Source organism: Cheilinus undulatus, linkage group 18, assembly GCF_018320785.1.
Source record: "Cheilinus undulatus linkage group 18, ASM1832078v1, whole genome shotgun sequence".
NCBI classification, from domain to species: domain Eukaryota; kingdom Metazoa; phylum Chordata; class Actinopteri; order Labriformes; family Labridae; genus Cheilinus; species Cheilinus undulatus.
In genome coordinates this window covers 20,721,624-20,733,219 of record NC_054882.1, presented here as the reverse complement: position 1 = coordinate 20,733,219, position 11,596 = coordinate 20,721,624, and the positions used below count along the sequence as shown (strand labels likewise).

General features: G+C 39.8%; 2 protein-coding genes across 2 annotated transcripts; one reads left to right on the top strand and one right to left on the bottom strand.

Moving 5' to 3' along the window:
- Positions 1-1,950: 1,950 nt before the first annotated feature.
- On the bottom strand, positions 1,951-2,555 carry LOC121526673 (cocaine- and amphetamine-regulated transcript protein-like). Its single transcript, XM_041813355.1, has 3 exons — positions 2,421-2,555; positions 2,195-2,275; positions 1,951-2,058 (listed from the first exon to the last, which is right to left on the bottom strand). Exons 1-3 carry the CDS (start codon positions 2,553-2,555, stop codon positions 1,951-1,953), a joined length of 324 nt encoding a protein of 107 aa, XP_041669289.1.
- A 3,409-nt stretch (positions 2,556-5,964) lies between these two features.
- On the top strand, positions 5,965-10,985 carry yju2 (YJU2 splicing factor homolog). Its single transcript, XM_041812857.1, has 8 exons — positions 5,965-6,106; positions 6,448-6,548; positions 8,386-8,530; positions 8,657-8,791; positions 8,885-9,066; positions 9,201-9,354; positions 9,858-10,029; positions 10,157-10,985. Exons 1-8 carry the CDS (start codon positions 6,083-6,085, stop codon positions 10,273-10,275), a joined length of 1,032 nt encoding a protein of 343 aa, XP_041668791.1. The 5' UTR covers positions 5,965-6,082; the 3' UTR covers positions 10,276-10,985.
- Positions 10,986-11,596: the final 611 nt, after the last annotated feature.

The window sequence follows — 11,596 nt, the reverse complement described above, 5'->3', positions numbered from 1 at the left end:
AGATGGGAGAGACTCTGCATACAACTGTTGGGAAGGTTTTTCGGCAGTTGCAGCTTTAAGGGAGAGTGGCAAAGAGAAAGCAACTGCTGAAGAAAACTCATATTAAATCTGGACTTAGAGTTTGCCAAAGGCATGTGAGAGACTCCATGGTCGAGTGGAAGAAAGTTCTTTGGTCTGATGAGACAAAAATGTTACTTTTGGGCCATCAGACAAGATGTAATGTTTGGTGGACACCAAATCCTGCACATCACCACAAACACACCACTCCCCACAGAGGTGGCAGCATCATGTTGTTGGGATGCTTCTTGGCAATGGCAGCTGGAAGGCTTGTAAAGGCAGAGGGCAAAATGAGCGTAGCAACATACAGGATAATCTTGTTCAGTCTGCAAGAGAACTACAGCTTGGGAGAAGATTTATTTTTCCAGTAAGATAATGACCCTAAGCATACAGCAAGACATACACAGAAATGGTTTAAAACAACAAGGTGAATGTTCTGGAGTGGCCAAATAAAAGCCCAAACTTCAATACAATTTGTGGCTGAGAAAGGGTTGTCCATGCCTAATCGACCTGACAGAGCTTGAGCAGTTTTGAAAAGAAGAATGGAGTAAAATTGCAGTGCAGATGTGCAAGCCTGATTGAGACCTACCCACACAGACAGTGCTGTGATTGCAGCCAAAAGAGCATCTACTAAATGCTGAGATGAAGGGAGCCAATATTTATGCAATCAAATAGTCAATCAAATCAAATCATTTGGACAAGTGCGTTAAAGAGCGAAAAATGCCAAAAGTTGACACCACTGTTTGTAGCGTGTTTCCTGTACACTTTAGAGGATGGTCCCAAGATACCTATTCATCTAGCCATGATGGATATGTGTATCTGTTTTCATGCGTATAGCTCTTCTCAGTCCCCTGACAGATTTCTGTGGCCCACAGCGGGGTTTGTGAGTTGGATTAGTATGAAACCACCAAAATATCTACACTGCAGGAGATGAATTTTGTGCAAACTTTGGTGAGTTTTGTGTTACGGACCCAAATTAATAATTGTATGGGGGGAATTATAATGAAATTTTCTTCGGTCAGCGCCTTATATAATGACAACTTACTCTATTTAAAGGAGTATAAAGAAAATGTGCTCTTTGTGTTAGAATTGAAAATTAAATTTCTGTCAAACAATTCACTGATTGAGCAACATTTTTCTAACAAGCAAAAAGATAATTTATGATGTAGTGTTGCACAAGTTACTGTTCTTTTAGCTTTGTTTTCTTCCTAAGTCGTTATTTGCAAGGTAACTGAGCTGCCAAACAATACAGATGAAGTATAGTGAAGTGTTTTCTCCTCAGATTTACTTGACTAAAAATATAAAGTGGTAAAAAAAAGAAAACAAAACACACAATCATCACAGTTCCTCAAAGTTTCAATGACCTCTACTTGTGTAAATACTTGAAAACATGTCACCACAGCCCTTGAAGTTCAAATTAGATCACGTTTTATTGATGCCCAGAGAGGAAAAATCTTGATTATTAATAACTGTAATGACAAACAGTTCAACAAACTGACACATAGACACCTGGATAAATCTGAGTTAATTTATTGGACCTATTATTCTACAAATGTGTTCAGAAACTAATGTATGGTTTACAGTCTCACACATAACAGGAACAACCACATAAAGACAAATTTAAAAGGGACTCTGACAAAAAAATCCATCCAAAGATTCTGACAAGTCTATATTATTCCCTACAAATACCTTTTCCCTGTGCCATGATAAAACTATCTGAATAACAAAGCTGTGACAGAGGCACACGTACCTTTACATTTTGCATTTTTTCAATCCAGGTTTATGCAAGAAGATCATGTTATACACATTTTTATTTTGTCACAGATTAACAACAGTCCCTCCAGTGTAGCAATGAACACCCCCTTGTGTTTATCCCGTCTTTTCTTTTCTTCTTTACAAACATTTGAGAACATAAAAGTTACAAGAAGTCCCCCGAGGACAGCTGCACAGTGTGCCAATTCGTGCGCCTTTACGCACTGCACACGGCTCCCCAGCATCGCACTAGGGACAAAAAAAAATCAGATCTGATCAAACTCAAACAACATATACAGAGCTGTTTTACCTCAGATTTTTTATACAACAAAAAAACTGCAAACACACTGGCTAAATTTGTGAATTTTGAATGTGGTGTGCATACCGAGGGTAGCCAGCCAAGCTTTTTCTCTAAAGGCATCTCTTTGCTCCTCAGCTTCTCCAACACCTCTTGTAAGGCATCAATCTGCATTAAGAGAGGAAAGATTAAACTTTCATAAAAGATAAAATGTCATTACAGCTTATCATGACGTAAATTTTAGGGTAAGTTCAGTAGCTCTCAGAACAATTCCATCATTTCAAATATCCTTTTCCCCTCTAAATTCTCTCACCAGGTCTTTCTCCTGCTGGTTCTTCAGTGAGAAATCCAACGATCGAGTCTCCAGAGAGGATTCTTCTGCACATGTGAGCCACAGGAAGGCGCAGCAGCAGGTGGCCGCAAGGATGAGAGCACGGGCGCTGACCATGGTGCTGAATCCTAAACAGGAGGAGTCCTTGTCAGCCGAGGGGCCCTGGAGGTAACAGAGGTCTCCAGAACTACGATGCCTCCTCTTTATATGCACTGTGATGACATCAGCAACCCACTAAAATATTAATGTAACACTGTGGCACAAGTGACACCATTCAACACCTTTGTATCTTTAGATGATCACTGGAGACAGGATGAAATCAATGGGGGTTAAAGGTGGGTTTGCATTTCATTAAAAATATTTGATAAAGTTCTTTGGAGGCTAAAGGGGATGAGATCTCATTCTCTTTAATAATAGGTTTTAAGTGTATGTTTGACTGGTGGATGAGTCACTTTGATGTCATTCTGGACCACCACATATGGTAGCTACAGATCATCACAGTTTACTCTCATGGATCTGGAGTCCAAAACAAACATATAACAACATGCAGAAGTACTGCAACTGCACTGAGTTTATCTGAGCTAGACTGACCTAAAAGGAACAGTGTAGTGTGTCCATATTGTTAATTACTCAGTTCAGGACCCAGAATCTGTGACGGGGTGGGGTTGTATTAGTGCCCATGGCATGGGTAACTTGCATATCTGTAAAAGCACCATTAACACTGAGAGGCACAAAAAGGTTTTAGATCGACATATGCTTCCATCCAGGAAACGTCTTCTTCAGAAACATCCTTGTCTTCATCTGCTCAAGTTTTAACAGCAGGACTTCACAGTAAAAGGGTGTGGGTACTAGCATTGCCTGTACACAGTCCAGACCCGTCTCATGTGAGGCGCACTATGGAAGTGCAAAATACAACCACAGAAACCCTGCACTGTTGAGCAACTAATAAAATCCATCAAGCACAAATGAGAAAGTATGTCACTTTTAATACTTCAAGACTCTGTAAAGTGAAAATTAATCTGTATTTAGGTTTGTTGTATGACCGGTCACTGTGTTATGAATCCCTAGGTCAAATTTCAGTCATAAAACATCTCTAGGGTTATAAAAATTAAGCCTCAAAATCATGAGGCACTAAAATCTGCTCTAGGATGGTGTGGGCGTGTCTGTGGAATGAGCAGAAGCCACGCCCACTCAGAAGAAATGTGATTTTCTCAAATTTAAAAAAATGCCACAATCTGAATGGAGAAAAGCACTCATGTCATTAGCCCGCCCCTTGACCTTACGTTGACCTTATGATCAGACCACAGCTGCCAGGCTCTGTGCCAGAGAAGAGACGAAGTCTGTTTGGTTCAAATCTCTGTCATGATACTTGATCCAATAGATAATAAATGATCCATAGATGACTGCAGCTTTGATAGATTTGGCAAATTTACCTTACAATGAACAAAAAAACAGTTTTTAACTGACTGTTAACTTTCAATAAAGGCAGTGACATCAGCTAACAACAGACTGCACTGAGATGAACTGCTCTGTGATTTTATATTGTAGTGTTAGAGGGGCGGGGTCATTCCCCACTGTGGGCCGCTGACATCACCAGTCCACATATTTGCCCTGCCCAAATTAAGCGCAGCCAGGAAAGTGGTGAAAAACTTTCTGTCTAAATCCAAATTTCAGTCACATGTAGATCCCAGATTTTCACATGTTTACAGCAACCATATTCCAACGTATCCAGTGTATTAAGACACAAATATTGCACTTCACAGTCTTTCAGTAATTATCATCATCAGTCCCAAAAAAGGCAATGTAACACAGCGGTAAACATGCTCCTGTCCCAACTTTTTTGAAATATGTTGCAGAAATAAAAATCCAAATGTGAATATATTTCCAGAAGAAAACTATTCATGCAAACATTAAATATCATGTGCTGCTGAAAACAGGTAGAAAATGATTTGCATTCACATTTTACACCATGTCCCAATTTTTTTGGAGTTGGAAGATTGCAAAACCAGCCCTTGTTATCCGCTCCCTTTTTTAGCCATCACACCATAGCTCTGTATGATCCTCCATAGTGATGTACATAAATCTACCAGCATAAGATTTGTTTATTTTTCAGTAGGCTTAGTCAAAAAATTGCTGTTCTCCTAATTGACTTTTGTTTTGTGGAAACAAATGTTTCTCCTTTCCACATCTGTCCACATATCCCTTCCCCATGTCTTCCTCTGTCACCAGTGTTCAATAAAAAAGGAAATCAGACCTCAGGTTGGCCCACATTGACACCAATCTGTGATCAGGATCCAATTTCCTTTTGTAGGAATAACCTCAACAACCTGACTGTGTGCTCTATCCTGCAGGAGACGAAGGCCTGACATATCACTCACATGCCTGTGGCCTTTTTTTTTTTTATCCCCAAGAGAGACCAGTGGCTGTCTACAGCTGAACTACAACTCAAAGGAAACAGCACTACTCTGGGATGTTTTGGAAAAAGACATGTCAGTGGAAATATTTGTGACATAAAGGCCACTCAGATGGGGCGAGACTTGCCTGGCAGTCATTGGTATTCCTTTGTCTTGTTTACCATTCTGACTCATTACCGGGGGTGGAAAAAGTATACTATTGTTCTGAAGCAAAAAATTCAGTTACTCTGGTTGGGGAAACGACTCAGAATCTGACGAAAAAGTCATGACCACAGACCTTTTGCAAGTTTGAGAGAAAAAAAAAAATTGATTGTCCCAGAAACGTTGAGAAATTTGACCAGAAAGTCATGACCACAGACCTGTCGCCAACTGAGTAAAAAAAAAAAAAAAAAAAATGACCAGCACAGAAACATCTGAAATTTTAACCAAATAGTCAAGGCAGTGGAACTGCTGCCAAATTTGAGCAAAAGGTCAACTGTCAAAGAAATGACTCAAAATCTGATCAAAAAAGTCATGACTGCGGTCAGGCCACTAAATCAACTGTTTCAGAAACGTCTAATTTTTTGACTAAAAAAGTCATGACTGTGGACCTGTTGCCAAATCTGCACAAAAAAATCAACAGTCACGGAAAACAACTCAAAACATCACGACAACAGACATCACGACAGCAGGTTGTTACTGACCATCAAAATGACTAAATTCCCCCCATGCCTGCGTTCACCTTGGGCCCCAAAATTGTTACACCACTGCCTCCTGTCACACCTTTTGATCCCCTCTAGAAGCCATGGGCACCCTTTTAGGAACTACTGACATAAATCAAGTACAAACTTCCCATTAGTATCAAGTGCTTGGTAAGGACTGCTAAATGATCTTAAGGCTTAAAAAAATGTTTTTGACTATTTGTGTAAATTATCTTTAATTTTTGTTAATGAGGTTATTGTAAAGACAAGCCAGTATGGAAGTTAATCCAGCCTTCATACTCAGTAAATTTTTAGTTATGAGGTCCCTCATCTTTAGTTTTTTCCACTGTTCTCAATAGTAGAGTTAGTCAGTCCTACCACAAGAGGGCAGAATCCTTGTTTAAAGCGCTCCGAAGCACCGGAAATGACGTATGAAAACCGGATGTGTATCGTACACGTCCTGCGAGTACTCGCAGTTGTTGTTAGTAGCATACAGTCATATTAATTCTGACATTTTACTCCATACGTGGGATCTTAAACAAAAGTTACCATGTCTGAAAGAAAAGTATTGAATGTGAGTATCTTTCCACCGAACACTGAACTCAGTTAGCAGTGTTTAAACTCGAAATCTTTTGTGTTATCGGAAAAAACAACAAGCTAACGATAGCACTGAAGCTAAATTAGTGTTATATTAGTAATGTTAAATTAATTTACGCCTTTCTTCAAAGTAAAACTTTGAGTGACTGATATGCAGCAGCTCCTTATTTAGACATTGTTTGCCCATTATGTGTTTGTAAGATTTCTGTCTTTAACTCATAAACACCACTTCCACAGATACAAAAGCAAGAATAACCCAGAATTGGTAATACGTTCAGTAAATGTCCAGTGTTTACATATGTGTTTTTTCATCCTCAGAAATACTACCCGCCGGATTTTGATCCATCTAAAATTCCGAAGCTCAAGCTCCCTAAGGATCGTCAGTATGTGGTCAGATTGATGGCTCCGTTTAATATGAGGTATGTCTGTCTGATCTGTGTGTGACAGTATGTGTTTGAAACTTTGTTCACTTACCTTCAACAACCACGTCAGAGGAAGAAAGGTTCATTTAAGTGTGTCACATAATAAAGGTAGGAAATACAGCACCGATAAGGGTTCCTTAAAGCAGGAAAACTCCATTAAAATGACTGACATTTACTGGATTACTTGATTCATTCCAAGTTTGTGACTTGGCTTAGCATTGTGGTTGTCCACAGGTATTTAATTGTTGTTACAGTTAACATGACATAGGTCAGCTATCATAGCCAAAATTTCAGTTGTAAATATGTGCTAGAACTTTTATACCTGCCAATACAATTAATTCACTTTTTAATCTATTAACTGTCGATACCGATATTACAGGTACATCTAAAAAAAAAAAGAATGTCATGAAAAAGTTCAATAGCTTTTGTCACTTATTTCAGAAATTGAAACCTATATATTATATAGACTCATTACACATAGAGTGAAATATTTCAAACCTTTCTTTCTTCAAATGCTGATGATTATGGCTTACAAATAATGAAAACCCAAAATTCAGTGTTTCAGTAAATTAGAATATTACATAAGATCAATACAAATGATATTTTGAACAGAAATGTCAGGTTTCTGAAAAGTATCTTCATTTCTATGCACTCAGTACTTGGTTGGGCCTCCTTTTGCATGAATTACTGCATCAGTGTGGTGTGGCATGGAGGCGATCAGCCTGTGGCACTGCTCAGGTGTAATGGAAGCCCAGGTTGCTTTGATAGAGGCCTTCAGGTCTTCTGCATTGTTGGGTCTGGTGTCTTTCATCTTCCTCTTGACAATACCCCATGGATTCTCTATGGGGTTCAGGTCAGGCCAGTTTGCTGGCCAGTCAAGCACAGTAATGGTCATTGAACCAGCTTTTGGTACCTTTGGCAGTGTGTGCAGGTGCCAAGTCCTGCTGGAAAATGACATCAGCATCTCCATAAAGCTTGTCAGCAGAAGGAAGCATGAAAAGCTCTAAAATTTCCTGGTAGATGGCTGCGTTGACTGTGGACTTTAGAAAACACAGTGGACCAACACCAGCAGATGCCATGGCAGCCCAAATCATCACTGACTGTGGAAACTTCACACTGGACTTAAAGCAACGTGGATTCTGTGCCCCCCCACTCTTCCACCAGACTCTGGGACCTTGATTTCTAAATGATATGCAAAATTTACTTTGATCTGAAAAGAGGACTTTAGACCCCTGAGAAACAGTCCAGTTCCTTTTCTCCACAGCCCAGGTAAGATGCTTCTGACGTTGTCCCTGGTTCAGGAGTGGCTTGACATGAAGAATGCCACATTTGTAGCCCATGTCTAGGATTCGTCTGTGCGTAGTGGCTCTTGATGCGCTGACTCCAGCCTCAGTCCACTCCTTGTGAAGCTCCCCCAAATTCTTGAATGGATTTTGCTTGACAGTCCTCTCAAGGCTGTGGTTCTCCCTTATGCTGGTGCACCTTTTCCTACCAAACTTTTTCCTTCCACTCAACTTTGTATAAATATGCTTGGATACAGCACTCTGTGAACAACCAGCTTCTTTAGCAATGACCTTTTGTGGCTTACCCTCCTTGTGGAGGGTGTCAATGACTGTCTTCTGGACATCATTGTCACCATTAATCTTAAAGTGTAACTGATGACTCTTGAAAACTTAATGTCTTACAGCAGGTTGTTACTGACTATGGCTTTTTCTGTTTCAAGACTAGCTTTCCTCAGATTTGTGGTTTTACTGCCACCCCAAAACTGCCTGGCCTTTCTAAAGAGGTTCTGCTACTACAGGGTCATCACTTTATCCTCTCTTGTGTTTTGCAGATGTAAAACATGTGGTGAATACATCTACAAAGGAAAGAAGTTCAATGCACGCAAAGAGACTGTTCAGAATGAGCTGTACATGGGACTGCCCATCTTCCGTTTCTACATCAAATGTACACGATGTCTGGCTGAGATTACATTCAAGGTGAGAAGATTAAATGCCCTCATTATCATAGGCTTATTATTTAAATGATAAAATGTATTCTAACAGGTTTAAATAGGCATTTAATACAGCCCTTTCTTGCTTGCATATCTCATCTTGTGACCACAGACTGACCCAGAGAACACAGACTACGCAATGGAGCACGGTGCAACAAGAAACTTCCAGGCAGAGAAGCTGATTGAGGAGGAGGAGAAGAGAATCCAACAGGAAAGGGAAGAAGAGGAACTCAACAACCCAATGAAGGTTGGTGTTCTGAAAGTAATTTCATGTTTAAGATTTGAACCACTAATAGGAATAAGGAGTAAATGTTTTTTTTTTTTTTTAATTCTCTCCTAGGTGTTGGAGAACCGTACAAAGGATTCCAAGATGGAGATGGAAGTTTTGGAGAACCTGCAAGAGCTGAAGGAGCTGAATCAGAGGCAGGCTCAGGTGGACTTTGAGGGAATGATCGAGCAGTACAGAGAGCTTGAGAAAAAGGAGAGGGAAAGGGAGAAAGAAGAGGATGAACAAGAGACAAAGTAAGTGAGTGGTTCGAACAGACATTGGTTAGATGAAAAATAGTTTCCCCGTTTGTTCATTTTGTAATCTGCATGATCTCTGAGCAACAATCATTAAAAACAAATAAAATTTGAATGTGTTAATGGTTTTACAGAGAGATGTTGGAACGTGCCCTTGTGAAAAGACTCAGAGACTCTGACTCTGACTCAGAGAAGGAGGAGGAGAGCAGAAGCAGCTCACAGTCAAAGACAGCCATTACAAACAAACCGACAGATGTCCTCACCACTGACAGCCCCAGAGATTCACAGGTATGCCTCAACATTTACAGTGTGTTCATTTCTAAGCAGCTTAATAGGTTAAAATGGAAGGCATCCAATGAAATTTCACCTTAAAAATTTCAGTCCTGTTGCCTGCATTGTCAGCTTGCAGCTCAGATGATGTGATTCTTGCAAAGACAGTAGATGTCCTTGAGGGGGGCTCTTAATGTGCTGAGTGAGGAGGCTGAAGTTGGGAATGCACGTCTCCAGGGCCAAAACAACGATGGAGGCATTTGGGGGTGCCTTAGATACTTACATTGATTCTGTGTCTGTGGATGGTGAGAGCATGGAAGTAGTAGAGCAGGTCACCTACCTTGGCAGCTTTGTCTAACAATCTACTAACTGTGAGGTTAAGATACACTGCAGACTTGGACTCGTGCATGGGGCCATGGGTTCGCTGAGCAAGACAGTGGGGTGTTCCTGGTATCTGAGCCTGCAGACAAAAGTCTTTTGATCCAGAAAATGATGATTGTCTTTGGTTGTATGTTCAACAGGGAACATCATCAACGGGAGTTAAAAGGGCGAAAATAGAGAGCTGGGAGAGGAGTGTTGGGACACTGGGTGGAGGAGGGGCACTGGGGTCCCTTGTAGTGCGAAAGAAACCAGCAGCAGCCGTCATTAAAGTTGGTCCAGCAGTGACTGCGTCCTCATCCTCATCACATACAGGTAATGCATGTGCATGGAGTTTCTTCTTTTGTTGTTACTTGAAGCCACATTGGTTGAATCCACTGCTCACATCTGTGATTTTATTATTTAAAAATGTGCTTATAATTATTATGTGTTTTGCTTACAGACTCAAAGACATCTACATCTAACTTCAACAATACTAAGCCTGTTAACACTCAAAATGGTTCTTCATCTCTGAGCCTGCTGGGGGCGTATTCAGACAGCGACAGCAACGACAGCGAATAAAAGGAAAAAGCTTTGGAGGAATTTTGATTTATGACTGACTGTCAACCAACTGTATGAAAAAGGCAGAAAATAACATAAGGACCTTTGTGTGATTCTGCACAGAGGAAAACATGCAAAATATATGTATTTGAAACATTTCTATGCAGTGATGTCCCAACCTTGTTCCTTGGAGCCATCCCCATTTGTGTATAATCTCCAACCACAGGGCCACTGCATGAACTTAAAAAAGTGGTCAGTTTCTGTCAAAAATTGACATAATTTGAGTTGTTTTCAATCTAGCCTGAATTACTACTATGGCTGAGTAAGTACTCTTACATTTTTAGCAGGGAAACATAGTTTCTACAGTTGTACCAATGGACCTTTAAATAAACCATCCATTAAAGGATGTTATCATTGTTTTAGTTAAATTTTGCAAATCTAATTTTGACAACCTCAGATTTTTTCAAACTGCCTTTGGGGTTCCCAGTTTGGGAACTAACGCTCTATAGAATGATAATAAGTCAATAAGGAATGAGCATTTTGTTTTTCCTGTAAATTTATCTTTTTTTCTTTCTCTTGTTGCAACTCTTGTAAAATGTATTTGGATGGTAATTTCACTGAGTTTATAGTGCTGATTTAATTGAGTCAGCATGTTTGGACTGTAAAAGTGGATGAGACTTCACTAACTTTGGGGTCATTAAAAATGTTATTTGATGAACGATATTGTTATTAAATGATTTTCACCTTAGTTTTCATAAGTACTTGCTTTGTAAGTATGCATTAGGCACTGTTTTTAGACAATCACTATGTTCATTTATTGGAAGTTTGTATGTGTTTTTTAAATTTTTTATGAATCTGATATTTGGTCTAAAAACTTAGTACAGCCTACAAAAATGTTGGACATTGTAATATCAAAGCAGCTGAAGCAGGGTAGCTATCAGACAAAGTTATTTGCATATGATGAAGGAGCAACTTATTTTCCTATTTTGTAACAAATACTCTGAGTGATACATTTGACTGATAAAAGAAAGCAGGATTTAAAAATATATTTTTTAGAAAACTACCTGCCAATGTATAAGACAACATCATCAAAGAAATTAGATGTACTGATTTGTCCCCTTGAAACTTGAAATTGCATCAAGGGCATCGTGGCACTGGCGTCTGGTCGTGGCACTTCTCGTGTCTTGCTAGATGCAGCAGACTTGCAGCAGAACATGCCCCTGTTTAGAGCACTTTCTAATGAGTTGGCAGTGTCGTGGCCAGATGGCACGGACTTACTGTGGCACTTGCTGCTGTTTAGAGCAATTGCTAGGGTCTTGTCCAGGACACCAGCAACACAGTG